Raw genomic sequence first — 21,103 nt, forward strand, 5'->3', positions numbered from 1 at the left:
GAATTCTCAGTTTACAAAACTTCTCTCAAAATCAGCTGGTTTCAATAATCTGCAACCTCAGACACACAAAGGCAGTGTGTGTAAAAAAACAAAACAATATGGATTTCTTCAGTCCTTTAGAGAAAGATTTATTTTGCACCTCCAATCCCTTTGCTATACTCTTCCAAGAGGTATGTGCACATAAATCATGTTTTAACTGCTGTGTAGCATTAGGTGTAGCTAAGAAGTGTTGCGTTACAAAGAGAAACCATTACAAATAAACACCAGCCTGCACTGTGACTAGACAACATGCATTCAGTATCACACACATGCACGCACACACTTGTCGACAGATGCGAGCCGAAGACGCTGCGGTGATCAGGGTTGGTGGGTAGTGTCAGAGTACAAAGTGAGAGGATGTGGACTGAGTTTGAATCGGTGCCCAGTGGAGTAGCTGAGCCAGGCAGCATGGCTGGGCGAGTGAGTGAGTGAGTGAGTGAGTGAGAAAGGGAGAGAGAGAGGAAAATACAGTAGAGTTGCTGGAAATGAAAATTGGAAATTGAGAGCGGGGATAGAGGGAGAAATAGACAGAGAGAGAGTGTGCGTGTGCCTTTAGACTGTGCCTGCAGGGTTATTATCTCTCCCATCCCGACCAAAAGGAGAATCATAATTCTAGGTCTATCGCTCCGTCACCGTGATTTTATACCCCCTCACTGGCACACACTCCTTGCAGATTGTTTTTAATTAGCTCCACATCGCTTAATCAATACAGCCACGACCAAGAAAAAACACAATGGCACGTGCACACTTTCGCTCAGGCGAGAGAGAGAGAGAGAGAGGAAGCGGTGGGAAGAAAGGATGAAGTGTTGACAGACAAGATGAGAGAGGAAAATGATGTAGAGTGGCATCTCTACGGGAGGAGGGAGGAGGGGGGACGTCATGCTCTGATAAAAAACCTGCTCTCATGATGATTAGAGTCTGCACTTGTTTATCCACCATTGTGTTTGTGTGCATGTAGCAGCAGTATATATTTCTGCATCTACTTCGTAAGGCTGGAGGTTGAAGTCTCGGCTCAGCTGTATTTCAGGCAGGAGTGATACTCCTATCATGTCAGACTATGCTGCGGGATCTAATTCCGTAATCCTCGTTATATTTTTGAGCAGCGCAGTTGAGTGCTTCAGCCACACTAATGGTGATATGATGAATAGGTATTCAGGAGAGGTCTCTCTCTTTAAGCCTCAGTGCCTCGGGCTACTGGCCCTCTCAGGCCCAGCTCTCATCTTTTACTCCTCTCAGTGAGAGAAGCAGCATGCGGCCAGCCCATGCCGCGATCTTCAGAGAAGAGCACTTCTCACTTGTCAGGCACATTTTTGTACTTGGTATGTTCTGGATCGATATCTGCAGCTGGCCCGCTTAAATCTGCGCTGATCTAATCCAAACAGCCCTGAACAAGACTATTAACGTGAGGCTCAGCTCACGCTGGAACAGATCTGTACCCGTGCATATTATTAGGTACTTTGCAGAGGGCATTTACACTATGAAACAAATTTGTTGATCCGGGAAAGTGCCACCAAATGGAGAACATCAATGAAGAAATTGTCCGATCACTATGGACTGCAAGAGACTATAGTGTAGAGTCCTCCTCATACATAATCCTCTGCTTTAATTGTTGTGCGGAGGTGGGTGGGTGGATGAGTGTCATTAAAATTCAAATTAGTGATTTAATCTGTGGGTGGAAGAAATATACATAAATAAGTCTCCCGTGTTCATTATTAAAGGCTGTTTCTGTCATTTTAATCTTCCATCCTTAGAGGTTGGGTCTCATTTTGAATGCATCCGTGTCCATTTTACCAGATGCAATCAGTCAACAATGAGATGTCCCAGGAGGAGAGAGCAGTGGAGCAGCCGACTGCCATGTCTTAAAGACAGCAAATGAAAATATTTCAGTTAACGATTAGCAAAAGGAAAGGAAGCATCTCCTGAAGGGGGGGAAATCATCTTGCATTCCCTCCTTGTGCTGCACGGAATATTAATGCAAGGGATGGCCTTTCTGATATCATATCTCCCAGGCTGCTCTCACAAATATCATCATTAAGCACCCATCTGCGTCGTGCTCAGAGTGGAGAACACGCCGCACAACATCCTGCATCGTCTGGAATCCTGCAGACAAAGGCAAAGGCTTGTCGGTTATAACACACATTAAATTGCACATCCTGCGTGATGTGCAATTCACATGTTGAGAATTGAGATTCTTACTCAGGACACGTCAATGAATCCACTTCATTGTCTTGTACATTGCATCTGTTGCTGAGAGATCCAGTGTGATGATCCAATGCAGGCCCCTGCGGTGAAGCACCTGCGACTCTTTACCATAAGGGCCTCTCCACCTTCCTCCCACCAACACCTTCCCACTCACAAAACTTCTCATCTCACACTCGGCTAACTCCACAGAATATTAGCCCGTCATAATATTCAACGTGCGGGCCTCTCATTCCTGCTCCGCGGACTCATTTTCTCCAGTTTGTGGATATTTTCCCGTCTGTTTGTTCATGTAATCACTAAACGGATCAGTGGCTCCTCGTTCTGACAATGCGGCGGAGACTTTGCAGAATGTATGGCTGGAATCCCGAGCAGGGTCTTGGGGGAAGAACGCAGGCTATCACAAGACTGTGTATTTATACTAATAATCCTTTATACTCTTTCCACCAGCAAGGCAAAAACTTCATAAAAGTGCACGGTGACGAGCTAATTTATTTATCTACAAGTTTCTCTCGACCCTTTTTGCTCATAACTCCATGTGGCGGTAAATGTAATTTTCTGTTGGGGGCTGTTTGGGGATTTCTCTCCGCTGCACGCTGTGCCTGTGTTGTACTAATAATGTCTCCCTAATTAAATGTTACAGCTTCTCTGAACATTAATGACCTGAAGACAGAGGATACAAATGAAGGCTTCAGCGTGAGCTCTGACAAAGAAGCCGGACACACGACTGCAGGCTGGTTCTGTCCCTTCATTATTAATACTCGGTACATAGCTGATGGGTTCTGGTCATTGTTTGCTCCTGACCATGTCGAGCACAGAAAATTACGACCTTTTTTTTCTTTTTTCTCCACAATTGGCTGCAGCAGACTCCCATTCAACCCGACTATAATTGGCAGGATGTCACCACTCCTCTCTGGTCCTGTTAGTTTCGCTGTTGCAGACGTGGCATAAAACAGACAAGATGTAAATTCATCACCTCGGGGAGTTTCAAATGCAACAACCATCCTTTTCTCTCCCTCGTTTTTGGGTTTTTTTCACACCCTCTCTTGCTCTGCCTCTCCGACACATCACAGTCTCTTTTATAACCTTTTTTGTCTATCTCTTGTGTTATTCTTGGCTTATTTTCCATTTCGCGTAAACTAACACAGTGATCAGCCAATCATAGGGATACATTTGCTCTGTGTGACATGTGTGAAGAATGACTCAGATGGAGACAGATTGAAAAAAAACAAAGTTGCCTGTCTCTTTAGCTATTTGACAAAATACTGGGTGCATGAAATCTCAGATCAGCTCTCAGCTCTTGTGCAGGTATAAATGAATACATCATTAATGAAACAAAGCACTTTGCCAGTATAGTAATACAACAACGGAATGGCACTCAACCCCGGCAGTGCAGAATCAAATTTGAAAATACTCACAGCAGCACCTCTGCATTTTATATAGAGGCCTCATAGAGATTCAGAACTGTTAGCCTGTCAGATGTGCTTTATCAGCTGCACTGTCTAAAACTGAGCTGAGGAAATTAGGTTTTCTAGCACCCAGTGTAAGACAAGTTATCATCTGGATGAACAGAAATAAAAAAACCTGTTATTCTGGGTGATGACAAGGGCAGCACCACAAGTTCAGTGAAGGGCGTTCTGAAGAGGCAAGTGGCCATGGGGGGCAGTCTCAATTAGCCGGCTTTTCTTTGAGCCCCAGCTACCTTCTGCTGGGCTGAAGACTCCCAATTTGCTGTCAGTAATTACTCCATTTACAGGAATAGCTTTCCCTGCACAACAGAGAGAATGTTTGATTAGCTGGGTGGGAGAAAAGGTCAGGATGTGGCTTTGGCTTTCTGCCGCTGGATCCAGGAGAGAGTGGGATTTGTGGGACACTGGGAAACGGGTCGTGGAGCCAGGAAATGATCATAGCAATTGTGTGCGTGAATGTGCATCTGTGTGCGAGAGTGCATGTCGGCCGTGCGGGCAATTCAGCTGGGCACATTTACCACAGGAAGTGCTGCGCTGAGTTGTATTCAGCTGGTGCTGTTGGCAGGAGAAGGTGCAGAAGAGTGGATGGAGCCATACTGTGCTGCAAAATGCATGGCAGCTGATTGCAGCATGTAGTTCTTGTCTATTGCATTGATCAAGGCTTTTTTCTTTTCGGGGGCCTCAAGCATAATTGGACGCCCTACTTGTCCCTGATTGAGCAATCTCATATTCAACTACATATGGTTCATTCATACAAAATAGCCTACGAATAATAATGTATAAGCTCTCATGGACTGGTGAGATTATTATCAAGGGAGCAATCAGGGGCAATTAATACCTCAATGAAGAGAAATGTGAATTCACGTTCCAGCATTATTCACAAGGCTTCTGAGAAGACACTGCACCAGGATGTCTCAGATCCCGTGTTTGCTGAGTCGAGGAATAAATTGCAATGCAAATATCTTTTACTATTTATCCTCTCTGACTGAAGAGGTATATGGAGACACATTAAACTGGAAAATTTCCATTTTGTGCAATAGTGCCAGTATGTAGAAATATTGATTAATATGCATCAAAATCATAATTTAAGCAGATAAAGAATATCTGTACAAGATAAAAACAATACCTGCACTGTACTGGTAGAGACTGAAGAATACAAGGCTATGTTATGAATGTGTTTCCTTGTCTTCCTTGATCAGATGGGCTCTACAGGCTAGTCTGTGCTGTACAACGGATGGACTCACCACAGGGTGTTGTAGGTGTGTGATGGTCAATACAGCCGAGCGGACACTTACTGTATTGATTTTCCTTCTCGTGCATTCCCACCGGAGAGACAGATTCTCACCTGTTCTCCACCATTACTGCAGTTAAGTGGCATTACTTAATGAGCCTCGGGTAGGGACACGGTTTTGGTCCTATGCTTCCGCTTCGTACCGTAGTGACCACAGTGCTGCGTGTTACGTGCATGTAACGGCTCACTCGCACAACGCTGTGGCAGCCACCATTAGCGGGGATTGTAGATATTTCACAGCCCAGTGGAGAGAAAGCGTTGCTCATGCATGTGGACACAAACATGGAGAAGCCCTGATGCACACAAACAAATCAATGTACGTATATATATTTAAATGCACCAACGCAGAAGTGGACAGATTTAACACGTGAGCTTTACAGGCGCGCAACATCAACACTCATTAATCTAAAAGCAGAGTAGAAGTTCTTTTATTGTCTTTAGCAGGAAGTAATCTTGTACAACAGTGCTGATGTAAGTTGACCATGCAAGGTTATTGACTCCCATATAAGGTGGTCATGCAAACCATATACTTTATATCACGTCAAGCCACGACTCATATACTGTCAATTGTCTCTTGTCAGAGCGGGACTGAGGTAATACTTCACTTGCGGTGAATGCTCACTGCATGAATTATTGAACATATTCAACTCGGATGTGTTCGCTGTATTTTATGCAAGCAGGGGTCGATGTGTGTGTGTGTGTGTTTGTGTGTGTGTGTGTGTGTGTAAGCTATAGTCCTTCTGTGGTCTCAGCCACTACTATAAAATGCAAAAGCCCAGATGAGTTTCCTTAATCAAAGGCCCACAGGAGCCGTTAATAGATTAAACACTCCATGTTGAAAGCACACCACTGTGTCTGCCTGCCTGAACCCTGGGGTACAGCCTATTTATGCCATTTAAATAGTTGCTATGGTAATGAGGTCACGCTTTGTTTAAGCTGATTTTGATCTTGATATATTTAGAAGGCAGTGGGCCTCCATGTCCATCATCTAATTAATGAATTATGACTCAGAAAAATAGCCAGTATTCTTAGAGCCAGATGACTCCGGCATCTTCCAGAGCTCAGGCAGGGGATCTGCGTGTGTGTGTGTGTGCGTGTGTGAGGCCTCGCTGCCTCAGTCATAACAGCTCTGCATCATTATGAAGGAAGTCTGTGTAATTAGCTGAGGTGTAATCTGGTCCTGTGTTTCAGCTGTGAATTTGCAGCTGGTTGTGTATTTGTGCTCAGCGAGGACGTGGCTCCGGTGCTTTGTGCATCTCTGCTCCCCCTGTATTGTTATCTCACTTAGAGCTTGTCCCTATGGCCTCGGGGCTGTGTGGCGCTCTACTGCCATCCATGGGTGTGCTTGAATGCTGCCATTTCTGCAGTTGGTGGCCATTTGCACCATGGGAACTGATTAAAAATGCCCTTTGTAGAGCACACCCATAGGCGAGGAGCAGAATAGTTTTTTTACTGTTTAGGATAAAGCACAAGGCCATTTTGACATGTCTATGTGGAGCGTTGTATCTACAGTATGTGTAGTGCAGATCTAAGTGCAAGCATGCAACAAGCCAACTAAGATCATGAGTTCTGAGCTTTTATTCTGATTGAACGAGGCTCTGAGAGAGACAACAGGGAACAGGGGGAGAGCGAGCTGACTTAAATGCTGAATAAAATTCTCGGAAAAGGAGAAACAAAAGAGGGTGACAGAGAACTGGTGATAATGACACAGCAGAGCAGCAGCGAAAATGAAGCTAGCCAATTATTAGAGTGGAAATTATGAAGAAAGGGCTTTGAAAATTAATCAAAAAGGATTAAATTAATACAGGTTAAATGGCTGACTTCCTCTCTTGCTAATATTTAATGAAAGCTTGTTCTGCCACCAGACTCTGTGATTAGACAGCTGATTGGCAGGGCCTGGAATTCTTTGAGGAATGGCAGATTGTCCTCATCACACTCATTATTCCCATCCTCTATTTGGTCCATCACTTTTCAAAAGATGCCACCTGACCCGCACTGCGTGAGAAGAATCGTAATTTCTGAAATAGTTAAGGAGCACTCAACGCTTTTCATCTAAAGCAAATGCAAAGTTATTAGTAATGATTGAAAGATGTGTTTAAAGAGAAAATAATGGTACAAAGGTTAAAACACTTTGAGGGAAGATATGATGTAAGATGAACCTCTGTGGCTTCAGTTATTGCACATGCAGCAGGTACAGTATTTTGCTGTTGGCAAAAATGAATGAAATCATGTCAGTTCTCTATGGAAACAAATGAGTTTACTACTATCAATTTTATTTTGAGGGTTTAATAATCTTTACTCAGAAAGAAGAAATTCTCCTTCAGAGTTTTATTACGTTTAATCTGAAGTCAAACATTTAAAGCTATATGTGGAGTCCCTTTAATAATATTAAAGGACATTTATTTTATATCTTATTTGGTCAAATACACTCCAGCCAGTTGCAATAGGCTGTAGAAACTAAAATTCTACTCATGTCAAATGTTGTATTGATGATTATAATATCAGAATCTTATACAAAAATCTATTTAATGATAATAACAAGGAAGGAAGCTTAAAATCATAAAATAACTATTTTGTATACAAGAACTCAAAACTTGTTCTTTCAAGATTACACAATTTTATCTGTGATTATTAGAGAAAGAGAAATATATATATTTGTTTTGAGTGAGGACACTTTAGAGAAAAAATGATATTTAGACTGGTCCTATAGTTGTATAATCCATAGGGTAACAATTACTTAAAGAAGAAAGGATCGTAGATAAGGCGTGTAGTTGATGATAGAAGTTTTACAATAGAGGCTACAAAAGGCAGTATGCCAAAATAATGTTTTCCCAAATGTAGACTATTGCGTGGGTGTGTTGACTGTCAGCATTTTATGTGTTGCCCCACTATTTCATAATAAATTAGAAAACACACATTTTGAAGTTAAAATGTACAAATAGGAGCCACTGGTGGAAGACTTGTAGCAGTTCATAAATGTGCAATAATGATGAATTTCTTGTTTTACTTTCAGTGAAATATTCGGCCTCCTCCAGTGGCCACAGTCATACATGACATCGCTGGTCATTTAGTCACAGTATTGAAGATGGAGCATCAATAAGCAGCATCTTGAATGATTTTGTTTTACACTCAGCCCTCAAAGTTTACACAAGTCTAACACAGAGGCAATTCATAGAGCTTTACATAGAAATAGATAAAAGAACATAGAAAAATAAAGATTATAAAATATATATAATAATAAATGAAAATAAAACCCACATAAACTCATTAGTAAAGTCAAAGGTAATAGCAGAGGAACTTAAGAGTATTTAGCTTGTTCATAGAAACAGTCAGAGTTGAGACACACTGAGATCATGTGACAGTTAATTTGATAATGTGAAGCATAATATGTCGAACAAAGCTTCACCCAGGGAAACACTTAGCAGACTGGACTCTGATGACTCCAGAGTTTAGAGATTGTCACTGTGTGGAAGCAGATCAAAGATGTACTCAGCCCCTCAACCAATAAGTTATTTACAGACAATTATCAATATTTTGTTAAATAAATTCTTCTCTACATGGCAGCCAACATAGAGATCTGAGGACTGGTGAAATATGTCCAGCTTTGTCCTCATAGGATATCTAGCAGCAGCATCCTGAAGGAGCTACAGCTGCCTAAGTCCTTTTATCCACACTTTATCTTTTTAAGATGATAAATCCCTGAATTTGTAACAGACCTGATATGGGAGTTAGAATTTAAATCGATACAAGCGTAAAGGAAGCCCATGTTTAAACCTTTGCTGCCACCATGTGAATATGACGGCAACTGCATCCCAGTGCAGTCAAGGAAGGATGCAGTTTGCCACATTACTGATAATAGCTGTCCTCACCCACATGATGTCTGTGACCAAAAAAAAAAACAACCTAAAACATCAACACCACATTTAGATATATCAACATAATTTTAAAAATATAAATTAAAGGGGACATAGCATGCAAATTCCACTTTGTTAGTGCTTCTACAGGTTAATGTGGGTATCTGGCATGTCTACCAACCCAAAAACCCTGGGGAAAAAACACTCGCGCGTTTTGTTATGGTTCCTCTAAATCAGAAACGTCATGCTTGAGCGACTCGATTGAGCTTCCTGGGTTTTGTGTCGTAACAAGGAACTGGAAGTCTCCCTACATGGTCTTCATAGCCCCCCCCCCCCACCCCTCTCTTTCTCTCTCTGTCTGTCTGCTTGTGTGCTTGTAGTGGATGGGCAGAGGGGAACATTTAATTTTGTGATTGGGAAAATTAAAACTCCAGGACAACAGAAGGGGAATACAAAGTATGGGATGCATATTTGATAATTTATATCATATAAAATATGTAATTTATATCGTTTAAAATCATGGGGGGAGAGGGGGGAGGGGGGAGCTGGCTCATTAGCATTTAAAGGAACAGGCACTCAAAACAGGTCACTCTGTGGAGGGCTGTTTTATACAGGGTAAAAAGGGTGCTGTTTTATATGATCCTTGTGGTATTTTGACCAAAGTATGTTACAGACATTTCATTAAGACCCCAAGGAACCATATCAACTTGTGGTAAAATGGGCATGCTATGTCCCCTTTAAGTAATATCACCCAATGTCAGCTGCTTGGCTCAAGTTCCTGGCAACCCTAATGGACTGAAATATTTACATGCACATCATACTGATTTATTATACAGGCTATACTTGTTTAGCTGTAAAATATAGATCAGCTATTTAGATAAATACTGAATCACAATGTCATTAAAGATGATATATGAACTTGGCAATGATCTGGCATGTCCCTGGAATAATTCAATAAAAAACCCATGCAGTGTGTTTGTGTGTGCACATATACCACATGTAAAATTAGATGTATATAGTTTGCTACATCCCTAAAAAGTGTCAACTGCTTATAATTACAGTGTCGGGCTGTGTGTGCGACAGTTGGTGCAGTTCCACTGGTAACCACATGGAGACAGTGTTGCTGCACAAATAGAGGAGTAAAGGCAGGCGAGAGGAATGTGAGAGGCAGCAGGTGAGCTGAGGAGGGCTGACATTTTTTGGATGGGGCTCAAGAAGCTGTCTCTTCCCATATCACTTCACAGTATACCCCACACGGAGGAACCCATATCACTCACCCAGCGTGACTGGAGGGGAGGGGAGCCCATCCATGGCTGACAAAATGAATAAGTCAGCAGACCAGCAAGCCAGCAAGAAAAGGGCGATGGTCTGGACGTTTTGTCTACGCAGGCCGTTCTATCATCATTATGCATGGCGGTTTAGGGCATAAAATGACACCGCCTGTGGCCCTGTATCTTGCTGGGGAATAGTTGCGAGGGGACGCTTTAAGCTTCAAGCTTCAAGGAGAAATTTCAGACACCCCCCTATAGTCCAATAACCTTTTATATCTCCTTCTGTCTGACCCATCGCTGTAGAGGTGAGTGGCAAATTCAGGTTGCTATGATTACGGAGACAAAAACGTGTGGCGCAGATCTAAAGTGCCGATCTAAACTTCAGAACACGTCTGAAGTCTGGCTTCAGGCGGAGTCCCCTGAAGGGAAGTGACAGAAAAATAGGCAGCAGACTATCTGACACTGGCTTAACGGATGTGATTGTGCTTAACGCCAGATCCATTTGGATTATAGCAGAACAACAAGGGTAAAGCTATACAACTGGAAGAGAAAAAAACATGTGATCTCCTTCTCTAAGAAGAGCATTCCATAGCAGCCAGCAAATCCAAACCATTTACATAAAGCCAATCTCCAATTCTGCACTCATTAACTAGTTTTATAGCATCAGCATTATGTTCCATGAGGAGTTCCAAGAAGACAACTGAATATGGGGATATTGCGAAGTCACGGGCAAAGTAGAGTTGGTTAAAAAACTGTTCAAGTGCATTCAACAGGCTGATGTAGGGTGTGTCATGAGGTAGAATTTCAGTGTGAACAGCAGCACCTGGCTCTGTCCCACATTAATACCTTCCCGAACCACCTGCCCATGTCTTTCATCATGAGCCCCCGGCCAACCTTTAATCCGTCCACCCACTCCTCCGTATCCTCAACCCCTCCATCCATCCAGTGCAGACACTGTGACGAGGCTGCAGGACAGTCTGCAGTCTAGGATGCTCCGGGCACTCACATGTCACACAACACAGAGCACAGATCAGCCGTCTGAAATAAGCCCCCTCTGATCTCCACACCTATAGAGGCGTGTGTGTGTGTGTGTGCGCATGCACTCACACACCGATACGTGAGTCATAACAAAAAACAGCCAAATGTCAGAGAAAGAGAGGGGAAAGAATGGAGAAGAACGGACACATGCAAAACAGGGCTGGCAAGAACAGAGCAGAGGCTGATTGGGAGGGGATGAGACGCAGAGGCAGCCAATGCGCAGCTCTGCATCTTGAGGGAGAGAGAGAGAGAGAGAGAGAGAGAGAGAGAGAAGGGGAGAGTGAGGAAGTGAGAGAGATGGAAAGAGTGAGAGAGCGGGAGGGGGTGAGGCTGAGGCAGTCACACTCAGAGGGAAGATTCCAGCGTGATGCTGTTGGATGTGCGCTGCTCTCCTCGAACCGGTCTCTGGCTGTCCCTCTGACTGAGCTAGTGGTGTGCGAGTCTGATAACTGTGCTCTACCAGCTCTGGGAGCTCTGCTTCCTCTTGGACTGAGGCAGGGGCTGACTGGCTGCTTCTCTGCCCAGGCTGTCTGGAGCAGAGTGGGGTTGAGTGGAGCCGAGGTCCAGGGCAGGGCAGGGCAGGGCAGGGCTGGCTGTAGGGCCGTTTTCATCGGGCCCCACAGGAAGCGAACATGAGCGTCCCTATGCTAAAGATTGGGGCGGTGCTCAGCACCATGGCCATGGTGACCAACTGGATGTCTCAGACTCTGCCCTCTCTGGTGGGACTCAACGGGACCAGCATCTCCAGAGGGGGCACTTCGGAGAGGATTGTCAGTGTGCGTATGACTTCCTCTGCTTTTTTCTGTTTGCAAGCGTGTGCACTGTATTTGTTTGTGCATGCTTTCATTGTGAGTGTATGAAACAAAAAGAGAATGTGACAGATGAGAGCAGAAGACAGAGGGAGAAAGTGTATAAATAGGAAGATCCTGACACGTGAGTTAGCATGTGTGTGTATAGTTAATGACACAAACAGCGGAGGGGCGCACAGAGAGGGTCGCACAGATGGGAGGGGGACAACGAGAGTCCGTCTCAAGACATATGTTGTATTAATAAGAGAGAGATGATGGAGGTAGACATGCATGTGAGAGCAACGTCTCAACCAAGTATGAACGATCCACATGTTGTTGTGAGAGTCACATTAAGTCTAATGATCTTGAATTATGGGGCTAGTGACTGCGAGTGGCGGTGAGAGGCGGAGGACGCAGCGTGGACCGCCGCGGTAAATCATATGTTTTTGCCAGGGTGACTGAAGGCAGAGAGCGGTTCTGAGTGATGTTCAGGCTGATCCCATCTGTCAGTCACCTCCAGGGTGGGGAGGATGCTGCTGGGATTCAGAGGTGACGAGGAAGACGGGGAGGTTGAGACAATGTTGGAGTTTTGAGTTTGTGTTATTTCTCCCTTGTCGGATAAAACCCACCGGTCTCCTACTGCACAGGGCGACCACACAGGGACAGCGAAGATATTGGCAGTGATTGTGATTTGTAATTAAAAACAGTTTTGATCCTACACACACAAGTATGAAAATTCAGTGTGACATCTGTCTGTCCGCCTTTCTGTGCTAATGAGAGACAGTAAGATATGAGTGGTTAATGATTGTCTTTGCCTCCATCCTGAGTGTGTTTTTATGGCACCTTGGCCATTAGGCAAATGTCCTGGTCTGCTGAAATGATTAAATGAAATTGAATGTCCCAAGAGCTCAGTGACCATCTGGATGTGTGTTCATGTGCATGTGTATGTGTGTGCATGTGTGTGTTTGTATGTTTATGCACTCCGTGCATTTTAAGTCGTTCTTGTCTCAGGGGCGGAGGTCCATCTGTTTGAAGGAGACTTTTATTATTTATAATGGTTCGTTAAAACATCAATCCACCACTTTACGTCTCTTAAATGTTGCCGCGAGATGTCAGGTTGGAATGTTTTCTTTGGAGAGAGAGGCGTTTTAGCACCGTGTTACAATTATGAAAATGTCAAGCACCAAGTTAAAAGCATTTTGGTAAAAAGAAAAAAAATCGTTAGTCTTTTTTTTTTTTTCTTACAACTTGTACATATGCCAGCAGGTAATTCTGAGCACAAGTTCAAAGTTAAATCATAATGTAATCTCTGTAACAGTGTCAGAGTTTGAAGCATTTTTGAATTATCTACACCACTCAACTTGATAATCCCACTCAACACCCACCTTTCTCTGGAGGGTATGACCTGGATAAGCCAACCATTTATTCCCTATACCTGCTTATCATGCTCAGGGTCAAGGGGAATACAGAATTGCTGCCAGGTTTCTTTTCATTCTATTCATTCTCATCAAAACTCATGAGTCGAGGCTTTATCATTTGCATTTCAAAAGAGTGCACGCAAAAAAATATTATACATAGTTATGAGAGGATATTTTTGGTTGAGGCAACCTTCATTCAGCAGCAATGGAGGGAAAACGCTGCTGTTGAGGTTCATTTCATCAAAGTTTCATCAAAACTGATGAGCCAGTTTTGAAAGTGGCAGGAATTATTACAGTAAAACACTCTGTTGTGATGGGAAATGTCTTTCGCTTTGAGACAGGAATTATCTCTCCTCATAAACAATGCCAGCAAATGAAACTTTAATGTAAAACCTCGCCTCAAAGTCCCATCACTATTAATGAGACATTTTCCTGTGATGATCTCAGAAGCAGCCGTGACTCACACAATGTTTAGAGCTCTAATCAAAGACGATCTAGCTGTGGTCTTGTGACACTCTGGTGCGAGTGTGCCAGTGGCCATTGCATGGCTGCCCCCCCCCCCCCCCGCCTTGGCACCCATACATGCTGCGTCCCATATTCTCCCAGCTCAGAGCGATTTTCAAAGTCTGCTTCAGTTGCTTTCTGTGCCAGTCTTTCTGTACCAGCTGATCCGAGAACACAGCTGACTGAGTTTTTATGGGCCTTTACTGCAATAGCACTGAGCACAACACTGCCTGGATGCCTGTACACATCTGGTTAGTGCAAAACCATGTTCCTTAATGAGCAGAAGAGGCCCTGGAACTCTAACATGTACATGGAACTGGTGTTGCTTTACAGTGGGGCCAGGATGTACACACACATACACACACTTACAGAGCATCCATCCACCCATTATCTATACTGCTTATCCTGTATGGGTTATGGCTGGGGGGCTGGAGCCAATCCCACATTTTGGGCAAGAGGCGGGGTCATGATACACATAAGGGTACGGCCACACTTACACAAATGTAGCAGTGGTGAACCTTCGCCTCCTGTTCATTTCCAATCTGTGCAAGCGAGCGATTAAAATATTCCACCCACGACATTCGGCTGCGTTTGCGTAGGTGTGAGCGTTCTCTAATAAAGCTACATGTGGAACTCATTTTGCAGTCAGTTATTACGTTTTAGTCAGGTAGATAAACACACATGGATGCACTGATATATTCAGCAGCACTTGCAGGAAAACCTTGATGGTTTGGGCTTCAAGGGCAACTTTGTCCCCTGCAGTCTTTGGTCTAGATGCTGGGACAGTTACAATCCTGTCCCTGGGGCTGTGAAGTAACATAAGCTTTTAAAAGTTCTGAAATACACAACTAAATATGCTTTAAAATCCATTGTAAACCTAGAAGGCTGCTTGGAAAGTGCGTACCTCCGCCAAGGCCAACCCTCTATCTCAGCATGTTAGAGAAAGGCAAAAAGATACCCGGATCCGCCCGTTAATGCGGATCAGCTCCATAATATAAGAGCTTCTTCCTTGGATCCTGTCCCAACCCATTAAAAAAAATTCATGGACGGTAGACAGATAAACTGCAATGAAAGTATTGCCTCCTCGGTGGAGGTAATGAGCAGGGATTGTAAAGATTTATGGGGAAAACAACAAAAGAATGAAGAGTTTTTTTGTGACTATGGCTCAATAATAATCCAGCTGAGTTCTGGAATAATTGTCAACAACACAGCCAACACACTTCACTGAGTTTGCTATGGGTTTTGTGCAACGGGGGAAAGACGGGGTCGAGGTGATCTTCCTGAAGCAAAAGAAACAACCTTATATGCCGTGTTGATGTGATGTTGTTGGAGAAAATTCTCAGCCATCCATTGTTAAATATCTGTAATCTACTGAAGTACATTAGGGGCAGTATGGTCAGCCTCCAACACTGAGAAAAACAAACAGATATGGATGTGAAAAGACACGTAAACATGTTTTCCCATTGGTGAGATATTCAACAAAAAAACTGGGCCCTGCTGAGCTCTAAAAGTAGAAAGTCCGCTGAGATAGAAATTGTCTTCACATCATAAAAAGACATAAACCACTTAAGTGCAGAACCTTCCCAGTGTCTGATTCTCTCAGTCTGGACACAGAGTCATTATCATTAGTCATAAATCTAAACATAGACTTTACAGAGTGTGTGTGTGTGTGTGTGTGTGTGTGTGTGTGTGTGTGTGTGTGTGTGTGTGTGTGTGTGTGTGGAGGCATTTCCTTGTTGTAGGGACCTAACTCTGCAAACAAAAAGCAAGTCCCCTTAAATCATTCAATTTTAAAAGGTGAATACCAGAGACTGTAAATAAAGATGGACAACGCATCTCCACTTCCTCCAATGGTCATTGGAGCTGCCATCTTGCGATTTTGACCTTATTTGCCAGAGTCTGCACGTAGTGATCATGGAGTAGAGCCGAGGTTCTGCTTATGCATGCACTCGACCAATCACGAGTCAGTCTCAGCTGTCAATCATGACATTTCTCCCCATGCATTTTTGCTCGTCAAATAAGTAATTAAAACCAAATTTACTTGAAAAGTTTATTTCAAATGAACATACGGTAGTGTGATGAACTAAAATAACAGCAACCATCTTTTATTATATTTTTTAATTATATGACGTGTATTTTGAAATTTTAGTGTATGTCCCATCTTCTAACATGGAGTAGGCTTGGTTTATGGCCTGTACTGCAGCCAGCCAGGGTACGACCACGGTATTCCTGCAGGGACCAACCGGAGCAGCTAAGATGGCATTTATCACAGAATGCTGTATCACGGCCACTGTCCCTCTAACCACATGATAGGCTGATGGAATCACCTGGATGATTTCCCCCAGGGGGCGGTCGAGATGATTTGGCTTCACTTTTTCGGAGCTGTCATGTCGTCCATCTTTATATCCAGTCTATTTGTGAATGCATAATTTAAGGTTAAAGTAAGAATTGAGCAAGAATAAGTTAGAGTTAGAGTTTGAGTCTCCAGGGAATGAATATAAGTCAATGTAGTGTCCTCTGAAGTCATGGAGACAATACTGTGTGTGTGTGTGTGTGTGTGTGTGTGTGTGTGTGTGTGTGTGTGTGTGTGTGTGTGTGTGTGTGTGTGTTGACTCTCTTTTGATATCTAAAATAAGAAAGCTGTGCAGCGGAGTAGTGAAGACAATATTCTCACCATCACAAGGCAGTGTGGAACAACAAATGTTTGCAAACACAAGAGCCAGGAATGATTGTTCTCATTCAGTCTCTGTCTGTTTGGATGTGGAACTGTAAACTTTAACCACTGTACCGTCCGATAAAGCAGATTGTAGCGATCAATTATTGGCTGTGGATTAAAGATTAAACACTGCTGCTGATTCTCATTTGAGCACTTTGCTTTAGTGTTTATCAAACAGCCTTACAACACAATTTATTGGAGCTCAGACCCCCGACAGGTGTCCTCTGCCGTAGGGACAACGTGAGGCCAGAATCTGAGAGAAAGCCAATCTGGTAATATCATTTTAAATTGTTTCGATACATTAACTGATTATGCGACGGCCTGTGTACCAAGCACTATTGATCTCAGACCCCATAGTTGGACAAGCAATCAGGATTTTGACATGGTTCATTTGCCAGTTTGATGATATCACAATTCCCACGCGTTCTGCAATCCATATTTTCCTCCAACTAAGCAGCGGCTGTGTTCTAACAGTTTATGCAATGTTTTCTTCGCGCCGCCACTCTCGCCTGGCTCTTCTGTTCCGCACCAGCCGTGATAGAGCTACGTTGTCCCCGTAAATAGCAGCAAATGCTTTTTTTTTTTCAACAAGGCACCTGGCATGGCACTGGCAGCCTGCTCCGGGAAAAAAGTACAATGTTGTGGCGGCTCACTTGTAAGTTCTGGGCAGTGACAAGTGTCTCACTTCTCCCGAGAGTCCCCCCCCCCCCCACCCACCCCCCCACTTCAAAAAGCACTTGACACATCTGCCCACCCCCACTGTCATTCAAGTGCGAGCCGCATCGGAACGAGAGGGAGCTGCAGATTGAAAGCGAGCAGGACACCACACAGGAGGGGTGGCAGTCACGGGAGTGATGGAGTGGGAGCGAGCGAGAGGCAGCAGGGAGGGAAAAGGAGGCAGCAGGGAGAGGGGCATGATGAGTTTATGAGTCATATTATTGACTGGCAACCATGCTGCGCTGACTGTGGTAATCGGTTTTCCTTGGGCGAAGGAGGGACCAGGGACTTCACTTGGAGTCTTCATTGAGTTTTATTTTAAAGGCCAGCAGATGGCCTGTGTATTGAGGATCGACTGATTGCTCTTTTCGAGGGTGGGGGTGTGTATTTGTGTATTTGCATGGTCGTGTGTGTGTGTGTGTGTGTGTGTGTGTGTGTGTGTGTGTGTGTGTGTGTGTGTGCGTGAAACCAACTAAATTTGAAAAATGAGATGTGATTGTTTGGACGTACAGATAGAACAGAGCCGTGTGTTGCAGGAACAGATGTTTCTACTTGGCTGGGGACAAGAGAAAGTGAAGCTCTAGAACTTGGATAAACAACATTGGCACTGCAGGATGAGAATGAAAGAAAGAGATAGATTACCTCCTACTTTGTTATCATGGCTCTCATCTCTATGCCTTCTCTCCTTCTGTTTCTATGTACGTCTTTATCTCGGTCCTCCTGTTCGTACACTGTCCATCTGCAGTGCTGCAGCTCCTCAGATGTGACTGTGCATTAAGTCCACAGCGGTAGCGGTCAGATCGTTCATTTCCCAGGACTAGCGGCCTGCCTCTGCCCGCTCGCCACTTCCTCCCGCTTCTTATGAAAGTTATAATATACTTCCCGTCATGCTCGTAAAGTAAGGAGTTGTAGATTTATGATCTCATTTAGCTCTGGCTTTACAGCAGCCCGCCCCGAGGTCGGCCTAATGAAACGCCAGAGGAAGTACATCCTGCGACTCTCCACAGTGATACCAGCAGCTCAAATGTCTAATTGGATAATCCCTCTGAACTTTGTTAATCGTTAACCAGCGTCTTTGCACCACAGAGAATCGCTCAGGTGATGGCGCAAGTTGTTGGGTTAGTTAATTACCACCAAGGATATATATTTGTTTGCGTGTTTATTTGCAGGATTACACAAAAAATACTTTACCGATTTCCATGTGGAGGGATGGAGCATGACCCAAGGAAAAACACATAAAATATTGTGTGGATCTAGATCGGGGGCGGATTCAGGATATATTATTTCACTTATATTAACATTGGCGGGGGGTGGGGGTTCTTTTGATTCCTAAGAGAATGTTTAAGGGATGTAAAAAATCCTACATGTTAAGGGGACTGATCTACAGAGCAGTCCAGACAAGTGATGTTGTTTTATCTCGTGCACACAAGATAATACACTTTATTGTAACAAGTTAATGTATGTGTATATTTCATTTTATGACGTTCCAAGGTGAAAACAAAACTTTAGCTGAGTTCTCTCCATCACGGTTGACAGTGTTAACTTGAAGTCAAAAGAGACTCACATGAATTTTTGGTAAAATAAACAATTAAATATCTTGTGGTTGGACTTTATGGAATCCTTAGTTATTTTTGAGTGTGTGCAATCTGGTGCAGATCCAAATATAAATCAGGATAGTGAATTTAAATGTTGTTTCATAGCTGAGATATCCCATTCTAGTTTTCATAATGGTCGACCCTAAACTATGCAAAGTTGCAGACACTTCCTGTGTGAGTGTCGGATACTGACGCTGTATTTGGGGGATCGGAGCTCTTTTGTCTGCAGTTTACAGGAGACAGAAGGAAAACTGTTAGAACAGGATTTGGTTTCTACTCTATAGCTTACCACTGACCACACCCTCTCATCCAATCTCTTCTTCTCCTCTCTCAGCAGGGATCTAACTGAAGTTGTCATTCAGCATAATAACTGGGCAACATTTCATCTAAGCTAGAGGAAATTAGAGCCAGCACTCTCCTAACACCGTCAGCCTTTCTCAAACCACAACTCTTCCTAATCAGTGTATCAGTGACTTTTAATCAGGTTTCGTATGGGGGGGGGGGACAGCAGCAGCAGCAGAGGATGTGGGGGCTTCACATGGCCCAGGCTGTCTGATGTGATGCCATGGGAACAGTGGGGACCCGGAGGTTGCGCGAATGGGGGGGGGAGCCAGAAAAATCTTTCAGAGTAATTTTCACTTAAGAGAGCAAGCCCGATTGATTTTTCATCTCTATTGCCCTCTGCGGTTTCCTGTTGTTTTCATTGCCGCTGTCTTCTTCCTTAATGGGCTTTTGCACGACAGCCATGACAGCTTCAAATCGGGCACTTACATATTCTACTTCATCCCTCACGTGTAATGGATGAATTTCTGCGACCGTGAGTTTAACACCTCCTCTCTTCAGATTCCAAAGATAGGGTTGTGTTTATTTCTGGGAGGAAAGGATTATCCCCAAGACCTGAAGTGCTCCCAGCTAGCCACTGATAGCATCATGATGATAGCACAGGTTATGTTATCATCACTGTAAGAGGTCCAACCTGTCTAAAGTAGACTTTGTTTCTTCTATTAATTTGATCTACTTAATTTTATTCGTGTTTTTAGCTTTCAAAATCCATTTGACTGTATTTTATCATAAGCGTTTTTATTTGTTTTGTCATGTTTTCCGTCGTTTGTGAAGCTCTTCGAACTGCACTAACCTGCATGAAAGGTGCTATGCAAATGAAGTTTGACTGATTGATTGATACATTATGCAAACATTAGACAGTCTTTATATTTCCCTCTGCATACCCTGAATATAATTTTGGATGACATTAAATATTGAGGAAGTTGTTTTTCCGCACACTAATGAGATGTGTGATAGGCTGCGTGGTTTGAACACCATGTTAAATGAGCCAATGTCAATGACCCACTCTTCACTACAGAGAGAGGACTTAAATCATATTTGCATAAACAAGCCAGAGTTCCAAAACGTATGCAACTTTACCACTTGCACCCCGGGAGATCAGTGGCTTATGAGCACTGATATATAGATATCTTCACAGCCCGCTCAGCCACGAACCATATATAGGGACAAAGCACATTTGCATTTAAGAATTACCGCCTCCCTCCTGCTCTCTAAACGGCCACTGTGATGAGAATGGGGGAAGTTAGCGCAGAATGGATAGGTGGGTGGTAATGAAATTGGAGCCGATTCAAATATGCTCTTAATTTCAGCCCAGCACTTATGAAACATTAATGAAGAGAAGACGTGTAGCTGCAAGAAACTCTCCGGCTTGGGAAAAGCAGATGAGGAGCAGAGAGAGGGTTTAAACATGTTCGAGAAAAAGTATTATGATAATGAAGCTGACATGCCTCCGATATTACTTACAGCTTATTACTGCCCACTATGTAAAACATCATAAAAAAAGTCAGTGTGGCACCGACTGTGGCTCCCTTTCAAGCTGATAGCAGCATGAAAAATTGATGCACTCTTCGGCATCCATTTGCAAGAGTCTTTCTTAAGGAAAAGTGAATATCTGGTGCGTAGGTAGACAACCCCCACATGTATGGATGTGAGGTAATTTTTATAGAAGGCAGGAGGCTGCATATACCGTCAGAGTGAGTAACTTAAGTGGATTGTGCAATTCGAAGCAAACTAACCTCCACCTGTTAATGCTGCAGGACATCCAACGTAATGAGAAGCAGGCGTGCCATGCTGAGGCCTCTCAATCCGTGGTCTTACACACATCCACAATTGTTGAGCAGCCGTTTGCTCCGCAGATCTGC

At 43.6% G+C, this 21,103-nt stretch overlaps 1 protein-coding gene across 2 annotated transcripts in view; it reads left to right on the plus strand.

The window, feature by feature from the left end:
• olfm2a (olfactomedin 2a) overlaps nt 1-21,103 on the plus strand; it is a 47,663-nt gene that overhangs the window by 11,286 nt on the left and 15,274 nt on the right. The window contains exon 1 of one of the 2 annotated variants that reach the window (XM_034593572.1): nt 11,794-11,937. The exons of the other annotated variant lie outside the window; for it this stretch is intronic. Coding sequence (XP_034449463.1) covers nt 11,794-11,937 — 144 coding nt within the window. Of the gene's footprint in view, nt 1-11,793; nt 11,938-21,103 lie in introns of those variants that run through there. 2 annotated transcript variants of the gene reach the window in all.

This window comes from Hippoglossus hippoglossus, chromosome 8 (genome assembly GCF_009819705.1).
Source record: "Hippoglossus hippoglossus isolate fHipHip1 chromosome 8, fHipHip1.pri, whole genome shotgun sequence".
Classification (NCBI taxonomy): Eukaryota; Metazoa; Chordata; class Actinopteri; order Pleuronectiformes; family Pleuronectidae; genus Hippoglossus; species Hippoglossus hippoglossus.